The sequence below is a fragment of the Triticum dicoccoides genome, chromosome 6A, assembly GCF_002162155.2.
Source record: "Triticum dicoccoides isolate Atlit2015 ecotype Zavitan chromosome 6A, WEW_v2.0, whole genome shotgun sequence".
NCBI lineage: Eukaryota > Viridiplantae > Streptophyta > Magnoliopsida > Poales > Poaceae > Triticum > Triticum dicoccoides.
The window spans coordinates 159,267,970-159,293,005 of NC_041390.1; the positions used below are offsets into that span (position 1 = coordinate 159,267,970).

General features: G+C 45.9%; 2 protein-coding genes across 2 annotated transcripts; one reads left to right on the forward strand and one right to left on the reverse strand.

Moving 5' to 3' along the window:
- Positions 1-1,927: 1,927 nt before the first annotated feature.
- LOC119316402 lies at positions 1,928-9,181 on the forward strand. The gene is made up of 14 exons (XM_037590721.1): positions 1,928-2,377; positions 3,440-3,521; positions 3,637-3,740; positions 3,990-4,116; positions 4,200-4,294; positions 4,515-4,638; positions 5,493-5,573; positions 6,928-7,026; positions 7,294-7,458; positions 7,558-7,645; positions 7,735-7,805; positions 7,879-7,947; positions 8,263-8,394; positions 8,572-9,181. The coding sequence occupies exons 1-14, from the start codon at positions 2,337-2,339 to the stop codon at positions 8,794-8,796; spliced, it is 1,503 nt and encodes a 500-aa protein (XP_037446618.1). The 5' UTR covers positions 1,928-2,336; the 3' UTR covers positions 8,797-9,181.
- A 2,569-nt stretch (positions 9,182-11,750) lies between these two features.
- Positions 11,751-20,232, reverse strand: LOC119318950. Its single transcript, XM_037593496.1, has 5 exons — positions 20,066-20,232; positions 12,995-13,248; positions 12,694-12,905; positions 12,345-12,606; positions 11,751-12,223 (listed from the first exon to the last, which is right to left on the reverse strand). The coding sequence occupies exons 1-5, from the start codon at positions 20,154-20,156 to the stop codon at positions 11,927-11,929; spliced, it is 1,116 nt and encodes a 371-aa protein (XP_037449393.1). The 5' UTR covers positions 20,157-20,232; the 3' UTR covers positions 11,751-11,926.
- Between the last annotated feature and the right edge of the window lie 4,804 nt (positions 20,233-25,036).

Sequence of the window (25,036 nt, forward strand, 5' to 3'; positions counted from 1 at the left end):
TTTTCATCACGCTCATATGATTCGCGTTCGGTACTTTGATAATTTGATATGTGGATGGACCAGTGCTTGGGTGCTGTTCTTACTTGAACAATCATCCCACTTATGATTAATCTCTATTGCAAGCATCCGCAACTACAACAAAAGTATTAAGGTAAACCTAGCCATAGCATGAAACATATGGATCCAAATCAGCCCCTTACGAAGCAATGCATAAACTAGGGTTTAAACTTCTGTCACACTAGCAACCCATCATCTACTTATTACTTCCCAATGCCTTCCTCTAGGCCCAAATAATGGTGAAGTGTTATGTAGTCAACATTCACATAACACCACTAGAGGCTAGACAACATACATCTCATCAAAATATCGAACGAATACCAAATTCACATGACTACTAATAGCAAGACTTCTCCCTTGTCCTCAGGAACAAACATAACTACTCACAAAGCATAAACATGTTCATAATCAGAGGGGTATTAATATGCATAAAGGATCTGAACATATGATCTTCCACCAATTAAACCAACTAGCATCAACTACGAGGAGTAATTAACACTACTAGCAACCTACTAGCACTAATCCCGGACTTGAAGACAAGAATCGGATACAAGAGATGAACTAGGGTTTTGAGATGAGATGGTGCTGATGAAGATGTTGATGGAGATTGCCCTCTCCCGATGAGAGGAGCGTTGGTGATGATGATGGCGATGATTTCCCCCTCCGGGAGGGAAGTTTTCCCAGCAGAACAGCTCTGCCGGAGCTCTAGATTGGATCCGCCAAGGTTCCGACTCGTGGCGGTGGAGTTTCGTCCCTAAAGGTTGTTTCTTATTTTTTTTTCTCGACGAAAGACTTCATATATGAGAAGATGGTCATCGGAGAGCCACCAGGGGCCCCATGAGGTAGGGGGCGCGCCCTAGGGGGGGCGCCCCCCACCCTCGTGAGAAGGGTGCAGGCCCCCTGGTCTTCATCTTTGGCGAGGAATTTTCATTACTTATTATAAGGTGTTCCGTGGAGTTTCAGGACTTTTGGAGTTGTGCAGAATAGGTCTCTAATATTTGCTCCTTTTCCAACCCAGAATTCCACCTGCCGACATTCTCCCTCCTTATGTAAACCTTGTAAAATAAGAGAGAATAGCCATAAATATTGTGACATAATGTGAAATAACAGCCCATAATGCAATAAATATTGATATAAAAGCATGATGCAAAATGGACGTATCATGGTGTTAACACGACAGATGCCCTAGTGAAAGGACTTAGGTGCAAGGCCATTGCTACGGTGATTAGCTCGAAGGGGTTGAACGGGACGAATGACACAAGTTTATCCAGGTTCGGCCCCTCACGATGGAGATAACAGCCTACTCCTGCTCTTGTTGCTATTGCCTTGTTGTCTATAAAACCTAATCAAATTCACAGTCAATTTTTGAGGAATCAAGGAAACTAGAGTGAATTCATTTTTGAGGAATCAAGGATAAGCTAGAGTGAACTCACGTAAATTCATTTATAATGTGTAACATAAACACGTTTGTGTTTTATATATATAACCTTTTAGATCAAATCCCTACGTGATTGTACATTCAATCCCTATGACCTTGACCAGAAACAAGATAACCACCAGACTATTTGTTTCGCTTTGCTGTCACAAACAATCCGATTTTTGCACACTTTTTCCAGAAACAAGATATATATTGTATTTTTTGATGTTGCAATATTTAAATGTACGATTATTTCCAAAAAGGGAAGCAAGATCATAATTCGAAGTACTTACACCTTCTAGTACCTGCCTAAAAATGAAAAGTTGTACGGCCACGTGTATCTCTCATCATTTGTTTTCAGAATTAAAGAATATTAAATTTTATTCTCCCGATTACCACGGCTTTCATTACCGTCCTCCATTTCCCACGGCTATTGCTCCCTCCCTCTCGCTCGTCCCCTCTTCCCACCCCCCACCACCTCCGCCAACCAGAGCCCACCCACCTCCCCCCTTCCGCTCGCCGCCCTCCCCGCCGGATTCCGCGGCTCGCGGCGAGAGTCTCGAGCCTCGGGTCGCCGGCAACCGTGCCGGATCCGGCGGGCACTCGGCGCGGCAGCGAGCTCCCGCGGCGTCTCGCGCAGATCCGACGCGCGCGCCTACGCTCGCCGGGAGACTCCTGCTGCGGCTGTGGTGGGCTCCGGTGCGTTCTCGCGGGTGGGCGGGGTGGAATTCGGAGAGGACGAGCTGGGGCCGTGAGAGTCGGGCGGGCCGCGGGCGTGCTCACCGTGAGCGCTTGGAGCCCACCCACCCACAGTCCCATACGACGCACGGGCGTCGCGTTGTAGCGGCACGCCGCCGACGCCATGATCGAGCAGTTCGTCAATTTCGTCATCCGGCCGCCTCGGTACCCTCCTACCTCCCGCATGATGTGCTGCTGCTTTTGTTGTTTGGTGCTAATTGACACGACGTTGCATTGGCATGCGGCCGTGCCCGTGTCGTTATAAATTGGAACAATGTCGGTGGGACAAATCGATAGTTCGGTACACATGCGACATCAGGTCCGGATTAGCTATGTTGCTTTAATGCTCGTGTATATAGCTGTTCATTGTGTGTGGTACGGTTGACAACGCCGAGTCATTTTGCCTGCCTTGTTAACCGTACCTTTGGAAATTGCAAGTTCCACTTAAAATCTGGGAGGACGATGAGGGCAGTTGTTTCAGTTAGTACTTGGACTTGATTATGTTGTTCGCTCGTTGCAAATCAGTACTATCATATGCAGTTAAAGCTAGCCACAATGCAATTGTAATTAAGGTTGTCATGTTAAGAATAACTGTACTTGTATCTGTTCAGACGTGATGTCTGTCCATATAGCGCTAAGAAGTAACTTTAACCTATCGTGGCAATCTTAATGCTGCTCAAATTTTGAACTGAGATCCTTATGGAGGAGAGACTGAGATAAATGGTAGGCTGTTCCTCTGTTGCACCGTCTCTGATGTTGCACTTCTCTGTTTTAGTTGTCATGTTTATGGGCCATGCTTCCTTTTCAAACTTAGTTTTAAGGTTTAGCTTTGTTAATAGGATGATGTATATAGTTTTTTACAGTATCAACTCGAACCAAGTATGGGATGATGTATAAACTTAGCTTTAAGGTCTCTTCATGCCTTATAAAATCCGAGTCTTATGATAGATGTTTAATTAGACCAGAAATGTCATGTACTCCCTCTGTTCCTAAATATCTGTCTTTCTAGAGATTTCAACAAGTGACTACATACGGAGCAAAATGAGTGAATCTACACTCTAAAATATGTCTATATACATCCGTATGTGGTAGTCCATTTGAAATCTCTAAAAAGACAAATATTTAGGAACGGAGGGAGTATATGACATGTCCGTTGGTAAGGTTTTGAACTTCAAATATTTCAAGCATCTGCAGCTGATCTGATGGGATTGAATGACTAATTTGCAGGTCAGAGTATAACCCAGATCAGTACTTATGGGAGAGAGAGTTTATGCTCGCAGGGCGAATGTATAAACGACTAGACTTGGAGGCAAGTACGGAGACCAATTATCGAGGTTTCTTCTTTCTTTAGTTTGCTGATGAGAAGTGACGCCAACTGGGGACATGTTTGTTTATAACCTTATTGGTATACCTTAACCTGGCAGCTCACAAATCCCAGGGGCCATACCTTAAAATGCAGCCACTATCTTCCTGCTTCTGTTCCAGAAAATATTGCCCTCCCGTGTGTGATCTACTGCCATGGAAATAGGTACCATCTCTGCGTGATCACTGCTAGCATATGTTTGCTCATGCATTGGGCACTTGTTAGTTTTGGCATTCTTTTTTAATGTAACTTGCTTTATATAACATACATGTAGATTTTGGAAACTGTAGCACTGGATTAAAAGCACAAATTTATAAATCTATGTACTTAGTAATTATGATTTAGCTTATCACCTCGAGCAATCACCAATATCTTCTGGAATATTTAACAGGATTTTGCTCTAACTCAATGCAGCGGATGCAGAGCAGACGCAAATGAAGCCGCTGTAGTACTTCTTCCTTCAAACATCACAGTTTTCACACTAGACTTTTCCGGTTCAGGTCTATCGGACGGAGATTATGTCAGCCTTGGTTGGCATGAGGTATATAATCAGTATACATTTTGTTCTTTTGCATTCATATCACTGTTCACTGTATTCTGAAATTTACAGTAATTTACTTCTAGAAAGAGGACCTCAAATGCGCAGTATCATTCCTGCGCACCAACAAGCAAGTTTCCCGTATAGGCCTTTGGGGGCGATCGATGGGTGCTGTTACAAGGTACTTTCTGGTTTGTATACAATGTGTGCTCCATTTCCTCCGGGACATCTCTATTTCATTTCATACGATTCAATATTTTTAGATCACAATGCACTAGATGGTTCCTGAACAGAACTGTGTGTGTTCAAGTGGTTCTTGGTTCTTCCGTTTAATTCTTGGATTGAGATGTTTATGTACATCTTCAGGCCTTTAATTCATGTTTTGTATAAATGTAACACAGCCTACTATATGGAGCAGAAGATCCCTCAATTGCTGGCATGGTATTGGATAGTGCTTTCACCAACTTGTATGGCTTGATGTTGGAACTTGTGGATGTTTACAAAATTCGAGTTCCTAAATTCACGGTAGGTGCATCTACTGCAGAGTCTGTTGCTTCCCCACCATTGTGAAATGATCGTGGAAGAAAGTGCATAATGTATTACCTTAAGTTTAGAAAATCGTGATATAGTTACTATGGTTCTTGTTCCCTTTCAAACACAACACTGCCATATCATGGTGCAATCCCACATATTTTCCCATGCCTCCATCGAAATCATGTTTTTTCTAAGCATCCAGTCAATTAGTTCTTCCCTGCAATTATGAATGGTTGCACAATGATTCAAGCATTTGCTACTTTACCACGTTAGGACTATATAGAAACTTTAAACTATGGGACTAATTCGTTCAGTTTTTTAGACTCAAAATACATATAAATATGCAGCCCATATCTAATCCAGATACAACTGAAATAATGGCTGATGCCATCTCGACTTGCTTCTATGTGCACTGCATCTTGAAGTTTCCTTAGATGTGATGTTAGTTCCGGAATAAGTATGAGACAAAAGGTTATACCTTTAACAGAATTTGCCAAGTAGTACTTCCTTCAGAGTATACCATCTGAATTTAGCTTGACACACATCCTCTAGTTGCAACTTTCAAAAGTTTGTGAAGTTTTATCTTACTGCACTCTTATTCTGCTACTGAAATATAATTTGCAGACCCTCAATGTTAGCACACAAGTGGCTCCTACATTTTGAGCTTTCATTTCCATCATTGAGTTAGTAGAGGAATATGTTTGCTCACTATGATGTATAGAAGGACGATGTGTTTATTAGATACTTAGATTTTGGTGGCTTATTTCATTCTCGCTAATGTAAACAGTTTTCAAATGAGTGTTGCCGTAATTTCGTAGTGTTAACGAGGTCTTCTGCTTTTTCAGGTTAAGATGGCTGTACAGTACATGCGACGAACCATTCAGAAAAGAGCGAAGTTTGACATAATGGACCTTAATGTTGTAAAGGTGCACTTCATAAACTATACCTTGTCACAAACATATAGCCAGATATGACTGAACTCATGAAAGATCATAAAAGAACCATTTTGCAACGGTGTACACTTTGCAATACATTGCCCATGACTCACTGTAAACTTGTAAAGGATTATGTCTCAGATTAGATAAGTTCTGGTAAACGACAATCAAATACGGGCATGTTTGGCTGCCTGCATCATTTTGGCTACCAGGCCCCATGAGCTAGGTCCTGGTGAGCCAGGCTGTCATGGTGCGAGCTCCAGCCAGATCCTGGCAAGCCAGGCTACGACAATACATAAGTGAGTATTCGGTTGCCTTCATTTGGAGATCCAGGCACATGGTTTCGTTGAACAGGCTCATTTGGAGAGATCTTGTCTACTTGCCTGCATGGGATTGAGTATGGTTACCTTTCGTCAAACAGCTGAAGCACGTTGGCTAGACACGCGCACTACTCAACTTGAGCTTGATGCGCTTTTGCCAAGGCACGGTATGGCTTGTCCTAGCTCACCATCACGGTGCTCTCATGCCACAGCTTGTGCGGCTCGTCATGGACAAGGAGGTTGTGTGGAGTGTTGGGGAGGGCGTCATGCCGCTCACGTGGCCGCAGTGACTGGAGAGGACTTGGACATGGCCATCCTATGCGGTAGCGGGATTGAGCTTGAGCATGGTCATAGGACGTCTAGGAGGTGGCGCGTGTAGCCTGATATGGTGTATTGCCGTAGCCTGGCTTGCCAGGATCTGGCTGGAGCTTTATGCGGTAGTGAGCTTGAGCTACTCCTGTATGCCGAGCCGCAGGATCAGATGTGGCCATACAGGAGAAACAGAGGGAGCATGGCGTCTTCTCGGCAATGACGATCCCAATTTTGTCATTGGGATTGGTGGAAGAATTTTGGATTTGCTTGTCACCTTGGCAACCATGGGTGTGGAGATAGAGGAGGAACATGACCAACGGTAGTTGCATCAGCTCAGCCTGGCCATGGAGAAATACTCAACATCAATAATTCTGTTTCCTCATGGCCTGGCTGTGGGTGCTTTAGGGTTCCTGCTGGCCTTGCTTGAGCTTCTCGTGTAGGCAACCAAACAGCCCTTTATAACTGCTGTGTGCATCTGGCAGGCCTTGCCAAAGTTAATCAATAATTACATACTCCCTCCGTCCAACACTGATTGTCTTGTTATTGCTGGGGTTTGAAGGGCAATACCTTCTTTGATCCTCTACCTGCATAGATTATTCAACCTTGACATCTCAAGTGTTGTGGATTTATAAACATGTTTCATTCAGCAACTTCAAAACTATCTGCATATTTCAAACTGCAACTAACTTTAATGTTCTCTTTTTTTTAACCAGCTTGCTCCCAAGACATTTATTCCTGCATTATTTGGACATGGTCTGAATGACATGTTTATTCAGCCTCACCACTGTGATCGTATTCATGAAGCATATGGGGTAAATGCATATGTGGCTTGCTTTATAAAGTTTCACTGGCAAATATTACCTCCATCCCAAATTAGTGGTCTTAGATTTGTCTAGATACAGATGTGTCTAACACTAAAACGTGTCTAGATACATCCATATCTAGACAAATCATACTAATTCGGGACAGAGGGAGTAGAGGTCGCATCACAACTAAAATAATTTATGGAGTGCTGGTTGACCTTCCTTGCTGAAGAGCATGGTAGTCATTTAAGATTTAACACATGTTTTTATGTACAGGGGGATAAAAGTATGGTAAAATTTGAGGGTGACCATAATTCCCCAAGACCTCAATCATACTATGACTCGGTTTCAATATTTTTCTACAACACTCTGCGCCCTCCCCAGTTGCCTGCATCAGGCTCAAATAAGCTACATGTAAAAATCGGTACCATGACCAATGAGGTAATTTTCATGAAATATCACTCTGTGACCTAATTGGGAGCGTCTGGTTTGAAGTATTTCCAAGGAAATCACTCTTGTTTTTGGTTGCTTTTTTCGTAGAGTTTGTTCTTTGAGATCATCAATGGTCTGAGGGCAGCTAGAACCGATGCAGGCAGTTCATCAACAGATGCACATGGCTTTCGAAATGGTCTGGCACAGGCCCCTTTTCATCTTCCTTGCAAGTTTTTAACTTGGTGTTGTTCAATGTTCACTAACTCCTTCACTTTTTTCTTCCAGCTACAACTTCGGTAGTCGAATTACTATCGGAGAGCGCGAATCAGTTGTCCATTAAGAATGACAGTGACTTGGTAGGTTTGTTGCCGATATGTTAGTATCTACTATTTTGAAAGATACTTTCCTGATACATTCCATCAAATGCAGGATTTCCTCTTAGATGAGAATCATAACCTATCTGGTGCGGATGGTGATAGTGTTGGACTGCATTTGCAGGTAAAGTGTATACATTGCTTTAGCTGCTCCTTTTTTGGCGGTCAAGTTCATTGTCATATCTCCCACTCATCCTCTGACCATCCGTTGTGATCCTTCTATTTATTGGCTTTGAAATGCATTAAGTTACTAAATTGTGAGCATTTTGGATCAGTAGAGTACTGATATGGGTGGTCAGTACTCATCACAGGTCATCAACACCATATTGTCTGCTCCGTGCATAATTTCATGCATTTCCTGAATCATGATCGATTCCATTGTGCAAAATATATCATTTTGTAAGCGCCCTGCTGGTAATAATAATGCATTTCCTAATAGGATAAAACCAGTAGGCACAACGAGGAGTCCTGCTCATACACAAGCTCAAACAGAGAAAGTTGGGGCAGATGTTCATCGTTAGGTGCGGCGAGTGATGGATCATTCTCACGCGGCCTTGGTGATAAGCATGAGGTACATTTCTTCAGTTTCTTGCCTTCATCACCGAAGGCGAAAGTAGCCACGTTAGACACAAGAGGTGTCCTAAGAAATCAAGATTTCCATAACCGTTAGCCACTTCACACAATAATGTCGACTAGCTAACTCACTCAGAGAAAGGAAGACTCACAGACCTGGTAATTTGCTCCGCAGAACATGACGGTAAATGCTCTGGCCACGCCGCGGAGACACGAACAGAGGAAACTGGCCAAATCGTCGCCCCCGAAAACGAAGGAGAAGAAGATCCATGCCCTGTGGAAGAAGCTCAAGCGCGAGAGGGAGGAGATGGGGGACAGCCTCTCCCAGCGCCTGAGGATGTGCCTCGGGCAGTCTCCTCGTCACAGGCGAACCCAATCGTCATCTGGACAGCAACTATAGCTGACACTACACACTGATCCCGTTCCGACTGACGCAAAGATCCTGACGAAGACCCAGGGAGCTGTAACTAACGCTAGGTGATTACGTATGTAATTTATAGTGCCACGGTCGTGTGATCCGGCCGCACGGAAGGGCTGTGAGCATTGGGCGGGCACGCCCATGGATCATCGCCGTCGTCTCTGGGTGGTCAGATATTGCCGTGGATGTTGTAAGTTGCGGTGCCTGTTTGGCGAAATGAAAGGGTGCATTGTTTTCCACGCTCATCATTTGCCCGTCTCAGTTCTGACGTTTTATGTCGTCTCAAGGGAGATTTCTTTTTACCAAGCGCTCTTGGAGTCTTGGTAAGCTACCAACAAAAAAATGCAATGAAAGGAGAATTGTTTTTTGGGCGGGTGAAGGAGGTCCCATTTGACTCCGTGCGCTTTATATTTTTTGATTCATGTGATCAATTAAAATCCATTCATCGTCCATCGAACCAAATCCTGTTGGGCAGCGGCTCTATTGTCGTCGAACCTTTTTCTCTGCGATGGACACTGGTTGTTGAACCATGTTATGCTGAATTTATTTTGGTACAAAATGCACTTGTAAACAAAAAAAATAAATTGGCCCGTGTTATTTATTTATGGAAGTAGATAAAATATAGTCTGGTAAACAAGATTATCATTGTTCCGGAAAGGAGGAATTGTTGTCCTCTGCATTCAGTGATGCACACATCAATTATATTGTAAAATATTCTTATAGTTCATTGCAAAAGATGGTAACATAAGATATGTTACAAGATTATCATTGTTCCGGAAAGGAGGAATTTGTTGGGTGCAATAAGCCGCGACATCGAACCTGGCGCGGCTAGTGCGTGTATGAGCGCGCACCGGACGCGTTGGGTCCGCAGAGTGTGTGTGTGTGTGTGTAGGTGTGCGTGTGTGAGTGCGTGAGCCAGCACGTGTGTGCGCGGGGCCACGCCGTGCTGTTAGCAAGTAATCAGAAGGGGTAGACCGCGTCGGGCGTGCTAGGAGGCCGTGGCGACCGCGTACGGGCGCGGTGCGTGGACGCGGCCAGAGCGCGGAGGACGTGGGGAAGTGGGTGGGCGAGTGGGTGCAAGGCGAGGCCTGGTAGGCCGGTGCTCGCGGTATAAAACCCTGGTTCCCCCTGTAGCTTGTTGACACGGTCGAGTTCATGCTCGAGGAAAGAAAAAAGCATTCGTGCGCTGGAAAAATCTCTGTGTCCACCACTGTTCTGATCTTCTTCTTCCTCTGTCTTCTGATCGAGCCACGACAGAAGAGAGTGAGCAGAGCGAGAGGGAGAGGAGAGCTAGGGCTAGAGAGTGGCGGTTCCAACAATTGGTATCAGAGCCACGTTCAGGTCAGGGCGCGCTGGCGATGTCGATCATCTCATACGGCGGCGGAGCGGGCGAATCGCTGCCGCAGCTCACCGGCGACAACTACACGGCGTGGGCCATCAAGGTCGAGGCGAACCTCGACACGGCCGGGCTATGGGAGGCGGTGGTCGTGCTGGAGGACGCGGCGGTGGCCGTCATCACGAAGAAGGACAAGCCTGCACGCGCCTACCTCCTCAGTGCCCTCGCGGAGAGCTTGCTGCTGTAGGTGGTGTCGAAGAAAACCGCGGCGGAGGTGTGGGCGAGCCTCAAGGCCAGGTATGTCGGAGCTGATCGCGTGCGGGCGGCTCGGCTGGGCACGTTGCGCGGGGAGTTTGAGCTCCTGCGCATGGCGGATGCCGAGACCCTGGATGACTTCGCCGACAGGCTCGGTGGCATGGCGGTGCGCTACGTGGCGTTGGGCTCGACCCTGGAGGACGCGGCACTGGTCAAGAAACTGCTCGACTCGGTGCCGGACCGCCTGTACGTGGCGGTGGCCGGGATCGAGCAATTCTGCAATGTCGACACGATGGCGTTCGAGGACGCGTTGGGGCGGCTGAAGGCCTTCGACGAGAGGCTGCGTCGGGCGGGCAGGACGGAGGCAACCATGGCGGCGATCAGTTGATGTTCACTGCTGCACAATGGCGGGCGCGGGAGCGGCAGCGAGGCGGAGCTCGGGACAACGACGACGTCGGGGCGCGCAACGAGGCCTCGGGCTTCGGCGGCAACAGACGTGGTTGGTGCTACTAGTGTGGTGAGCGGGGTCACTTCAAACGCGACTTCCCGCAGTGGAAGAAGGCGCTGGCGGGCGGGCGAGCACTGCTGGTGGACGGCGACGTCGAGGACGCAGGGTTGCTCTGAGCCGCGACTTAGGGCGCGAGTGTTGGGTGCAATAAGCCGCGGCGTCGAACTTGACGCGGCTGGTGCATGTATGGGCGCGCATCGGACGCGTTGAGCGCGCCGGATCCGCGGGGTGTGTGTGCGTAGGGGTGTGTGTGTGTGTGAGTGCGTGAGCCAGCGCGTGTGTGCACGAGGCCACATCGTGCTGTTAGCGAGCAATCAGGAGGGGTAGACCATGCCGGGCGCGCTAGGAGCCCGTGGCGACCGCGTATGGGCGTGGTGCGTGGACGCGGCCAAAGCACGGAGGACGTGGGGAAGTGGGTGAGCGAGTGGGTACAAGGCGATGCCTGGCAGGCCGGTGCTCGCGGGTATAAAACCCTGGTTCCCCCCTTAGCTTGTTGACACGGTCGAGTTCATGCTCGAGGAAAGAAAAAAAATGTTTGTGCGCTGAAAAAATCTCCGTGTCCACCACTGTTACGATCTTCTTCCTCTGTTTTCTGATCGAGACACGGCAGGAGAGAGTGAGCAGAGCGAGAGGGAGAGGAGAGCTAGGGCTAGGGAGTGGCGGTTCCAACAGAATTGTTGTCCTCTGCATTGAGTGATACACACATCAATTATATTGTAAAATATTTTTATAGTTCATTGCAAAAGATTTTGTTGATTTTGTTGCTAACTTGCCATTCAGATTGGGTAATGCTGCTCAGCAGAGTCCTGCTGTTTCCTTCGGAAAAAAAAATGCTGCTGGGGAAAACTAGGCGTGGAGTTATTATCATGAGCTTTCTACGTACATAGGAGCAGCCTCGTTGTTCAATGAAAAAGAGCCCCCTTGTAGAAAAAACACCAACAACAGTAGTAGTACAAAGAAGACAAGAAAACGCAGACAGCATCGCCGATCACTCCCTCTAGCTAACACTCACTTCAGTTTTCCCCGAGCAGCATCGTCCTGAGGATGACATCCCCCATGCCGTCGGCGACGGGGAAGAGGTGCCCGGCCGTGGGCAGCTCGTGGTAGCGCACCCATGGCAGCCTCTCCGCGATGTGCCGCGACAGGCTAACGGGCACGATGAGGTCCTCCGCGCCGTGCCACAGGTGCACATCCGCCTCGTCGCCCGGGAACGGGTTCTCCATCTCCAGCGGGCTCCAGCCCCACTTCCCGAACCCGACGGTCATGTCCCGGTGCAGGCTCTCGTGCTCCCCCTGCTGCCTCGCCTTGCTCTGTGCGCACACACAATAAAATGCAAACAACGGGTGAGTCATTGAGACAAATAGAGGTGCACACACTGTGACTCTCAGAGATGCAAACGGTGGGGTTGGTTCGCTGGTCTGTAAATATTACCGAGCAAGGTCGAGATGCGAACTTGGGGATCATGGCCATGTCTTCTGTGGAGAAGATGGCGGGGTTGAAGGAGATGACGCTGGAGGCCGGGAAGAGCTTCTGGGTGTTCCACCAGTAGGCGAGCCAGGGCGCGTGGTGCGCAACGCGGACGGCCCATTGGTCCTGAGGAGTCTGCTGGTACCACGCGTCCCACGACACGTTCGACGGGAAGCCCGACCACCAGTAGTTGCCCACGGGGCCGAGGATAGACACCCCAGCAAGCCTGTCAAGAAAATGTAGTTGTCACTAAGCTTGCAAATTAAGTACTCTGCAGCGGTGTTAAGTAGAGAAGAAGTGCGGCGGATGGTACCGGTGGGGGATGTGCTTGAGGCAGCTCCACATGATCTCGCCGCCCATGGAGAACCCGACGAGGTAGAACCTGGACCCGAGATGCAGGCTGTCAGCTAGCTCCGCGATGTCGAGGGCGATGCTCTTCTCGGTCCTCGCAGGATGCGGGTCACTCTCGCCGTATCCAGGTCGATCGAAGGACAGAATGTAGATCCCGAGCTCCTGCGCCAGCTCCTGCATGTCACAGTTTCCAGCAACAGTCCACTATGATTAATGTTTTTCCCTGTGTACACATTCAGGTTCAACTGATGATTGTCACGTACGGGTGATACTCGCAGGGCATCGTATCTGCATGAGTCGAATCCATGGACGAAGATGATCTTATGGTTGGCTTGTTCCTTCGGGACACCGGACTCATGGTAAGCCAAGTGCCTGCCGTCACTGAGCCTGATCCTTGTCCCGGTCACCGGAGGGCCGTCCGGGGATCCGCAGATTTTTGGAGGCGGAGCCTGAAGCTGACGGTACAGAACCGCAAGCAGGAACATGAATGCAAGACGGGGAAGCCTTTTGGCTATACCTATGAGAGGAAAATATCATTTTGTTAGACTCTAGAAATCATTTCAGATGCAGAATGCCACAAACACGCGAGGAAATAGACACGCATCTGGTTCAATATACAGAATTGTGATAATCATGTCTACAATATACAGAAAAAACCACAGAAAGAATTATATGTAGCGATTATATTAAGGCGAGTTAATTTCTCTATTTTTTAGAAAAAAAGGTTGAGTATAATAAAATGAACATGAAGTGAGCTGTGTAGAGTCGAATCTCCTATACAACAACCGTGCTTTAAAAAATAATATATATAAGATCTTATTGTAAAATTTTAAAATATCATCAAAATATTCAATAGTGTAGAGGTTACATATGAATATGAAAACTAAAAATGTTCATGTCCGTCAAAATAATGTTCGTACATTCAAAAAATGGTCACCTCATATATAATCTTTTTGTATGTATTGAATTGTTTTTAAATATGAGATGACATTTTTCAAATGTACGAACATTATTTTGTTTATACTCCAAAAAATACATCCTATCACCCAGGGATAGTTACTCCACATGTCTCATATACTATCATGTGGTAGTATATATACTACTTTGTCAATCTAAATATGTTCATATACTATATCTGAGATATTTCAAAGCAAGCTATACAAAAAAATTACATGTGAGTCCATAGTTTTTTTATATAAAATTTTTTTATATTTGTATGTATAAAACAATACACTAAAAAAGTAGTACGCACTACCTAAAAAATGGGATATATACTACCCAAGTATTCCTATATACTACATATATTGTATGTACATACTTTTGGTTTTGACAGATACTACATACAACATAGAAAACTCACGTGAGGGCAACTACCACTGGTGGTAAGAAACATTTGAAAAGTTTTTCATGTGTGTTCTAATATATGTTCATAAGATTTTTTTTAATTTATTTACATATTTTCCCCTATGAAAGAGGAGAAAAATGAAAGTGAAAAACAAAAAACGAACATCAAAACAAAAGGAATAAAAGAAACAAAGAAGGCAGAAAAGGAAAAGGAGAAAAAAAAAGAAAAAAGAGAAAATTTGGCCGATCTTAGAGCACAAGCGCTCCAGGTGGTAATCTGGCCATCGTGGGTGTAATTTAACTAGTAACATAACGCACCCTAAGATAAGTTTGCTTGTGGCAAGTAGTTAATGAGAAGAGTGGTGTTTGTGGTAAAAATAATATGTTACTGTAGCATAATGCATCCAAAAAAAAGTGTACATCTAAGCAAATAAAGGGTTGCATGATACCACACATAGGTCACGATCCACTATGAAGGTAATAAAATAGACCGATAACATATGCATGTTGATAGTCGAGTTACTTCTCACTATGGCCAACCTTATAGGAATCTACTATAGACTCAGCTTGACCATAATACCTCCCATAGTGGGATATTATAGAGTAGTTTCATGCAACCATATGCAATGGCAATTAGGCATATCGATGACATGTCATAATACTAGGTGAGAAAGAGAAGGTAGTAATATCACACTATTACACCATTTCCAATAAATAGTTGTTATTATGAGGCATACAAAGTAGGAGTAATAAATTGAGTCATCTAAAATATCAATCTACGATACTATGTACTACTCACTCCGTCCGGTGAAGAGTGTACATCTAGAAATTTTAGGACAAATTATGAAGTTAAGTAAAAAAATGCATTGAAAATGTGCAAGTCACTGTCTCTCTTCTATTTAATCACCCAACCCCCAATGAGCTAAGTGCATGTAGAAATTAAGAAGACCATGTGTGTATTGCTATTGGTCTTGAGTACTTTAAAGTGCATTGCAAAGATGGAAGTACACTCTTTTATGAACAAATTTTGAAGCTAGATGTACATTCTTTACCGGACGAAGGGAGTATGAAGTTAGCATCATATAGTAGCATTATATGCATGACATTTGCTATATAGATCGTGGTCGTTGACGTCTTCTAGTCTATATCAACGAGTTCTGGACCATTGCTGCTCCAAGCACCAGTGTTTAATCAACATTGATTCGCTGAGATGGAGGTTCGGTGGCGGCAACAAGCTTTGCTCACAACACGTTGTTGATGGATGCAGGAGGAAGAAGACTTCGGCGCTTCCAAATTTTTTGATGTATCTTTAAATTTTCTATATGCATGTTTTTTAAGCATTTGTGCACTTAATATATGACCTTTGGCCTTTTCGAAAAAAGAACTTATGACCAGGAGTTCTTAGAATCACTATAATCTTGGAAGGCCTCGACCAAATAGCCTTTTATGGGTGAGTATCGATCCAATAGTTTTTTCACATAAGTCGGGCCTAGAATAAAAACGGGCCACATGCCTGCCGGAAATCAGATAGACAGACGGTTCATTTCCGTCACAACAACATAGGTTTTAGGATTGTCTCAAAAAAAAAAAACATAGGTTTTAGGAACTCCCTATATGAATCCCTGTGCGTTAAGTTGTTGGCCACTCGCGTAGGGCGTCGCCAAGTGGGCCAGCCCAGCAGCAAGGCCTTGTAGTGACTACACCGTAGCGATTTGATTTTTTCTATTATTTTATTAAAATATTAATATATTTTGAAAATTGGTAAAATATTACGAAATTTTCAAAAAATATATTTGCAAAAACGTTTTTGGAAATTCTGAACAAATTTTGAATTTCCAAATAAATTTTCAAACTCTAAAACATTTTTTGAAATTTCTTGAACAACTTTTCAAAATCCTGCATAATTTTCGAAAACAAGAAAATTTACCAATTTTTAACATAATTTGAAAATCCCAAAACATTTCTGAACAAATTTGATTTTTTGGAACTTTTTTTGAAAAAATAATAAACCTGAAAAATGAAAGACTAACAATAATAAAAGTAAAACCTGAAAAAACAGTTTTTCTTTCAAAATGAAAGATTCTAGAATGTTCCTAAAGCCATTAGTAAATCAAATAGCCAGCCAGTTCCACTAAGTTGCTAAAATGGGCTGACCCGTCCAGAGTGCTGCCCTGTGCAAAAGGCACCTATTTGACACATTCCTAGGTTTTGTGGAGATTCTCAAGAAAAGAACATAGCCCTTTTGTTGATTTGGGAACACTTTGAAAAAGCTCCTTACATTATTTTTTATAGATATAGAAAGCTTAGAAAATGTTTTTTTTTCAGAAACGCCGGGAAATAGCTAGCTGATATTAACACCTGGATATATACAATATGTTTAGGACGGGTGGAATATTTATAGTGTCCGTTTTATTAGAGAATTTTTATATAATTAATACTTGAATATGACAACTAAATAATACTTGGATATATAACTACGGAAAATATACAGAGAGAACTTTTCCTCATTTCTCACTATGCACGTCGTCTTCCGACGTCCTCCCGACCATATGATCAGAGAATCAACTGCATGGGCAGCTAATTGTACGAAGTTTAGGATAACGAGAACAACAAGATAAAAGAATGTTCTACACACTAAACTGCCTGCCTGATTCACAATCCATTTTCACCATTTACTTAGAAACCACTTGGATATGTATTGACAAACTTCTTTTTTTACTCTAAAATTGCCACTACACGGTAAATGAAGTTGTCATTGTATTCGTGTCAAAGTTGCCACTGGGTTGTTATTAAAATTATCATGTTGCAGTTTTGACACTGATACAATGACAACATACCCCCTCCACATAATTTAATCATGCTCTAACCATTGATTCGTCCATAGTCCTGTTGATTCCTTGTGCAAACAGGATTGTAATGACCAAGGTTAATTAATGGAGCTTCAGTTTTGCAACAAATCTTGTTGTGCATACAATAAAAGCATGATTAGAGCATGATTAATAATATAACTAGTTGTATGAACATGTCATGTCATCAAGAGTTAGCATTATTAATTGGTCATACAATAAAGCAGGCTATAATATTGGCTATAAGCTCACATCTTTTTTCACTTTCTCTCTAATATCTCTTTTCTCTCATTAAATACTTTTGCCTAGAAGCACGCATAAAGCCTGACTCTTGCATGAGAGCCCATTTTTTTATTTTTTTCCTTATCTCTCTTCTTCACATAGGCAAAAATGCCATGTAAGCGGGCTTATAGCCCACTATTATACTTGCTCTTAATAATATAGCGAGCTGCTAGCTATATGGTCTTGCAACATTATCTATAGACAAGCTTATAGCCGGCAAGTTCAATAGTTACATATAAATATGTACTATTTTTTTGATACATGGCCCATCTCATTCTCTCGCAACATGCCTAGGAGCGCGTGCTGCAATGTAATCAGTAGCTCGTTTCCCTTCTCTCTTCTCCAACTCATCAAAATATAATACTATTTAAAAAGGTTTAGAACCCACCTACGTCATTCTATTGTACTTGCTCTAGCAGGTTTATAGCCCTCTTACATGGCAATTTTGTTTATGTAAAGAAAAGAGACATAAAAAAGTAAGAGAAGTGGCAAGAGCCTAGCTATATGCGTGCTTCTAGACAGATGCAATAAATGTGAAGAAAGAGATTGGAAGAAAATGAGAAAAAATAATCTTATATCTAACCTTGTTGTATGAATGAATATATGTGTTTCCTGTATGACATCATTTTACAGTCAGCAGTTGGCTATATTATTAACCATGCTCTAAGAGCAACTCCAAAGGGCCGACCCATTTCGTCCGTCTGCGTCCGTTTTGGTCGACGCGGACAAAAGTGGCGGCCCAACGCGCCGAGCCAAACCCAAATCACGTCCGCGTTGCGTCCGCACCGACGCATTTACGACCCAAATTTGCGCCCCAAATGCGTCGGCACGGACGCCGAACGGACGCTTCACGCGCCTTCTCGCTATCCACCGCGTCCCCATATGGTAGCCGTCCAACTACCCGCTGCCCACGCAGTCAGCTTAATTTATAACGACGGGCCCACGCGTCAGTGACGGCGCTCGTCCTTTTTTAAGTCGACCGTGCGGCGGGGCCGTCCTCATCCATACTCGCCGTCCATATCTGCCCACCTTTGCTCCCTCGTCGCCGGCAAACCCTAGCCACCACAACCACAGCGAGATGGGCCTCTTCTCCGACGCCAGCGGCAGCAAGATCAAGGGCAAGTCCCCTGCCACCCCTTTCCCCTCCGAGTTCCTCCCACCTCTGCCGGCGCCTCGCCGGCAGAGGCAGAGCGTCAGCGTGCTAGTGCACCAGGCAGAGTGGCACTGGCAGAACCGCCAGCCTCTGCCGTATCCGGACGTGACGCTGCCGCACGACTGGCATCTGGATCCAGATAGGATCCCAGTGCCGGCGGCGCCGCGGACGGCTCGTGCTCACGTGGAGGAGGTGCGGCGCCGGTGGGCGCTGCTGACGCCTGACACCGGAGCAGCACCTCGACAAGGCCTACGCAGCCGACTCGCCCAACTGGGCGAGGTGGTTCGCCTTCGAGCACGAGGAGGCGAGGCGACGGGGCATGCGCGAGGAGGCGAGGCAACGGGGCGTCGCGGCGAATACGAGGAGATGCTCGAGCGCGACCTCGAGGAGGAGCAGCGCGAGGCCGAGGAGGAGGAGCGCTAGGCCGGGCTGCACAGGCGGCCGCACACCCCCCTCCCCCCCGCCCCGGCACTGCTTGCGCCGGCACAACCTGACATGGCGGCGCTCTGGAACACGGCGTTCGCCTGGGCCGGGCCGGCGCCGACGCTCATCGACCTCACGGACCCCGAGGAGGACGACGACGACGCCTAGGGCAACGCGCCGCCTCGTAGTTTAGGCTGTTTTTTAAATGCAAATGTGTGGACGCGTTGACTCTCGCCGGCCTTCGTGGCCGGCTTTAATGTTTAATTAATATTGTTTCTCTTTTTTTTTAAATATGCATGCATTCATTTTTTTTGACGCCGTTAAAATAGGTATCGGCCAGCGTTGAGCGCAGGCGCCGACCCAAATGCCAAAGCGGGCATCTGTGTCCGTCTGACCGATCCAAACGAACAAAAACAGATAAAATCGCCGTCCGTTTGGGTCGGCCCGTTGGAGTTGCTCTAATCCACACAAAGAAAACATTCATGGTCCGAATGCACCCGCGTGGCATCCGTGTCTTGTGAAGTTACTCCGACAAGTATATTTCGTGCCTGACGCAAATCACGCAAGATTTGGGAGCATGCAAAGCATCGAGATCGCCGCCATGAGTCAACAAAAGGACAACTTGGCTACAGTCTAAAGAAAGCATGGGCGCCGGTAATCCGGCATTACACCGCGTGCAGGCAGACAAATCGCTTTCATCGGCAGAGTCCCGTTAGGGCATGTACAATGGTGCTATCTTAAGAGTGCCACGTAGGATAAATGATGAGGTGGAGGAGAGAGAACTCATAAGAGAAGGCTTGTCTTCTCTTATTTAAGATAAGACAAGAGATGATCTCTTAGCATAATATATCTCACCATATTTTTAGGAATTGCTAATTATTGAAGATAAGATTAAGAGATGATCCATTGTAGACATTTTTCTTTGTCATCTCTAAATTACATGTAAAACTTAAAATAAAACTATCTTATCAACCATTGTACATGCCCTTAGTAATAATACCCCGTGTCTCCTGTCTCTCGGAGGGTCGATCTCGAGGCGCGAACGGCAGGAAGTAGGAACACAGCAAAGAACCACGCGGTGTGGCAACTGGCAAGGGCCTCTTCTACAGCCAAGTGCAACATCGACAAGAAGCAAACAAGGAAACAAGCGAAAGAATCGGGAATGGCGTCGCGACCGTGGTACTCAGGCGTCAAATTTATGAGAAGGAAAACCGATCACCACACGCAGGACCGTCACGAACTCACGATCCAGACGCGAGCGAGAGAAGAGAGGAGGCGGCACATACCGGAGCCGCCGGGAGCGGCCGGAGGCGGCGGGGCTTGCGTGCCATTGCCGTTGGCGGAGGTGGACGACGGCTTCTCGCCTGGCCCTGCCATGGCCGGATCAGGCGCGCCAACTGCGCGCAGGTGGAGCAGAGCGAATCAGCTAGCACGATGACGGCTGGGCGCTGGATCGGATGTGTGCAGCTGATGCACGAGAGCGGCGTGCGTGCTATTATATAGAGCTGTGTCGAAGTCGCCCTTAGCCGCCGGCATGGGCGCGTGGCTGATGTCCCGTTGGCGCGCAAGTCACACGAGCCGCTGTCTTCGACCGGTGTTCTTTTTTCCCCTTCTGACGGTGGTGATTCGCCCTCGATGGACCAATTCGCAGCCAGGCTCCTACGGGTCGACGCCGTGGAACGGTGAAAAGTGCGACGTGCATGTTGAAGTACTACTTGGACAGGACCGGTTCACGGGATTAGCATCAGCCGCGCCCGCGTGTTCAACGGCCAGCCATGCCCGGCGGACACGTCCGGACTAGCTGCCGCTGCTATTGACAATAGCTCCGCAGTTTTCTTTTTCAGAGTATATAATTCACACATATGAACACACAACTTAGGGCATCACCGCTTAAGCACCGGTCCTTAATTTTTATTAAGCCCACAACTCTCAAAATAATTATAGAAAATAACACAATTCAAGCACATCCAGACTATACAATGTGATGATTATCAAGTTGCAACATTGACTCAATAAAAGAATTGATCAACATGTAGAGCAACATGTAGAGCAACAGGAAGCAAAACTCATGATGTCAATGGTGTGCAAGCCAGGTGGCCACCTTCTCTTCATTTGTGCAATTGCATCGTAAAACTTCATGACCAAGTTGAAGATCGTGTACCATCGATGGGTTAGCGACTTCACATTGCGATCATGAATCATTTGCAAGTCGTAGGGCGCGAAGTGATTTGGCTCATGCAACAAAGCATGCACGTTATGCCAAAACGTAGAGCCCCCTTGCCTCATGCCCACAAAATCCGTAAACCTTCCACACGTCACACATCAGCTCATCCTCCATCACCAAGTACCCTACCATCATGTTTTACTCTAGAAAACAACAAAAATGTATTAAAAAAATCTCAATGACATCTGACCGAATACCTGTTGGCCGGGAGTGGTGTCTACCATGGATGGCGTCAACAGGGGGCGGAGAGTACCTGGCTGCAGACAAATCCTAGATGAATGGCGGCGTAGTCCAAGGCGGGCAGGACCGTGGACGGGGACAGCAGACGTCTGACAATGCCTTGACGGCCAGAGAGGTATTGTTGCGATGGACGCGGAGGTGGAAAAATTAATGTATGAATCTATGTGTTAGTTAAGTTCTTGAGACCATCTTATATACTATGTGACATACGAAGCAATTTTTTTTGACAGAAAGACTGAAGGGGAACCCCCTATAGTATAATTGGTGCAACAAACCCAACTTGCAAGTACCATACCTTGAACCTGGGTGGGTGGGAAGGCATCAGCCCCTTCCCACCACGAAGCAATTATTCGTCGTAGTCAGTCATGGAAATGGATGACAATGGGTTTGTCTGACACAGGGACTTAGGAAAAATGGCTTGAACGGTTTGAAGAATGCTAAGTGATGCTTGTAGTGTAAAGGAGAAGCTTATTACGATGTGGTCTGATGGATCTGCCTGAATAGTGCCGACTGCCCTAACCCTCGCTCTCTACATGTCGTCGAATTTCTCGGGACGTCTGGTTGGTTCCTAGGCCCGGCTTAGAAGGGTCTGTGTAGGATCGAAAGTATGTCTAGAAGGGGGGTGATTAGACTACTTGACCAAATAAAACTTATCCTTTTTCCAATTTTAGTTCTTGGCAGATTTTAGCAACTTTGGACAAGTCAAGCAATCTTAACACAATTCAAGCGAACATGCAAAGAGTATATGAGCAGCGGAAAGTAAAGCATGCAACTTGCAAGAATGTAAAGAGAAGGGTTTGGAGGATTCAAACGCAATAGGAGACACGGATGTTTTTGTCGTGGTTCCGATAGGTGGTGCTATCGTACATCCACGTTGATGGAGACTTTAACCCACGAAGGGTAATGGATGTGCGAGTCCATGGAGGGCCCCATCCACGAAGGGTCCACGAAGAAGCAACCTTGTCTATCCCACCATGGCCGTCGCCCACGAAGGACTTGCCTCACTAGGGTAGATCTTCATGAAGTAGGCAATCTCCTTGCCCTTACAAACTCCTTGGTTCAACTCCACAATCTTGTCAGAGGCTCCCAAGTGACACCTAGCCAATCTAGGAGACACCACTCTTCAAGAAGTAACAAATGGTGTGTTGATGATGAACTCCTTGCTCTTGTGCTTCAAATGATAGTCTCCCCAACACTCAACTCTCTCTCTCTCTCACAGGATATGGATTTGGTGGAAAGAAGATTTGAGTGGAAAGCAACTTGGGAAGGCTAGAGATCAAGATTCATATGGTAAGAATGGAATATCTTGGCCTCAACACAAGTGTAGGTGGTTCTCTCTCAGAAAAGGTAAGTTGGAAGTGTAGGTTCGTTCTGATGGCTCTCTCCACGAATAAAGAGGAGGTGGAGGGGTATATATAGCCTCCACACAAAATCTAACCATTAAACACAACTTGCCAATCTCAGTGGGACCGAATTGATAAACTCGGTCGGACCGATTCAACAAATCTAGTGACCGTTAGGATTTTCGATGGGACCGACATGCAACTCGGTAGGACCTATATGGTCAGGGTTAGGGCATAACGTAATCTCGGTGAGACCGATTACACAAACTCGGTGGGACCGATTTTGGTAACAAGCTAACCAGAGAGTTGGTCAGGTAAACTCGGTGGGACCGATTCGCTCATTTCGGTGAGACCGAAATGTTACGAAAGGGAAACAGAGAGTTTACATTGCAATCTCGGTGGGACCGAAACATTACGAATGGAAACGGAGAGATTACAATCCCATCTCGGTGAGACCGATTTGCCTAGGGTTTGTGGCAGTGGCTATGACATCTGAACTCGGTGGTGCCAAATAGAAAGAATCGATGGGGCTGAGTTTGACTTTTGGTTTAGGTCATATGTGTAGGGGAACGTAGTAATTTCAAAAATTTTCTACGCACACGCAAGATCAAGGTGATGCATAGCAACGAGAGGGGAGAGTGTTGTCCATGTACCCTCATAGACCGAAAGCGGAAGCGTTAGCACAACGCGGTTGATGTAGTCGTACATCTTCATGATTCGACCGATCCAAGTACCGAACGCACGACACCTCCGAGTTCAGCACACGTTCAGCTTGATGACGTCCCACGAACTCCGATCCAGCAGAGCTTCACGGGAGAGTTCCGCCAGCACGACGGCGTGGTGACGGTGATGATGTTGCTACCGACGCAGGGCTTCGCCTAAGCACCGCTACAATATGACCGAGGTGGAATATGGTGGAGGGGGCACCGCACACGGCTGGGAGATATCAACTGATCAACTTGTGTGTCTAGAGGTGCCCCTGCCCCTGTATATAGAGGAGCAAGGGGGGAGGCCGGCCGACCCTCTATGGGCGCGCCAGGAGGAGGAGTCCTCCTCCTAGTAGGAGTAGGACTCCCCTTTCCTACTCCTACTAGGAGGAGGAAAGGAAGGAGGAGAAGGAGAAGGAAGGAGAAGGAGGAAAAGGAGGAAAGGGGGGCCGGCCCTCTAGTCCAATTCGGTTTGGGCTAGGGGGGCCGCGCGCCCTGCCTCCTCTCTTCCACCAATTCGTATTCCCGTAACTCCCCGGTACCCCCGAAAATACCCGAATCACTCGGAACCTTTCCGATGTCCGAATATAGTCGTCCAATATATCGATCTTTACGTCTCTACCATTTCGAGACTCCTCGTCATGTCCTTGATCTCATCAGGGACTCCAAACTACCTTCGGTACATCAAATCACATAAACTCATAATACAATCGTCACCGAAACTTTAAGCGTGCGGACCCTACGGGTTCGAGAACTATGTAGACATGACAGAGACATGTCTCCGGTCAATAACCAATAGCGGAACCTGGATGCTCATATTGGCTCCCACATATTCTACGAAGATCTTTATCGGTCAGACCACATAACAACATACGTTGTTCCCTTTGTCATCGGTATGTTACTTGCCCGAGATTTGATCATCGGTATCTCAATACCTAGTTCAATCTCGTTACCGGCAAGTCTCTTTACTCGTTCCGTAATACATCATCCCATAACTAACTCATTAGTTGCAATGCTTGCAAGGCTTAAGTGATGTGCATTACCGAGAGGGCCCAGAGATACCTCTCCGACAATCAGAGTGACAAATCCTAATCTTGAAATACGCCAACCCAACAAGTACCTTCGGAGACACCTGTAGAGCACCTTTATAATCACCCAGTTACGTTGTGACGTTTGGTAGCACACAAAGTGTTCCTCTGGTAAACGGGAGTTGCATAATCTCATAGTCATAGGAACATGTATAAGTCATGAAGAAAGCAATAGCAACAAACTAAATGATCAAGTGCTATGCTAACGGAATGGGTCAAGTCAATCACATCATTCTCCTAATGATGTGATCCCTTAATCAAATGACAACTCATGTCTATGGTTAGGAAACATAACCATCTTTGATCAACGAGCTAGTCAAGTAGAGGCATACTAGTGACACTCTGTTTGTCTATGTATTCACACATGTATTATGTTTCCGGTTAATACAATTCTAGCATGAATAATAAACATTTATCATGATATAAGGAAATAAATAATAACTTTATTATTGCCTCTAGGGCATATTTCCTTCAATATGTGGATGTGAGAAAGTAGTTGAGGGCTTTGGAGCATATCACTAAGCATTTTGAGCAAGAGCCTCATTATGCAACACCTCATCCCTCCTTGATAGTATTGGCTTTTCCTATAGACTCAATGTGATCTTGGATCACTAAAATAGAAAATGTAGAGTCTTGAGCTTTGAGCTTGAGCCAA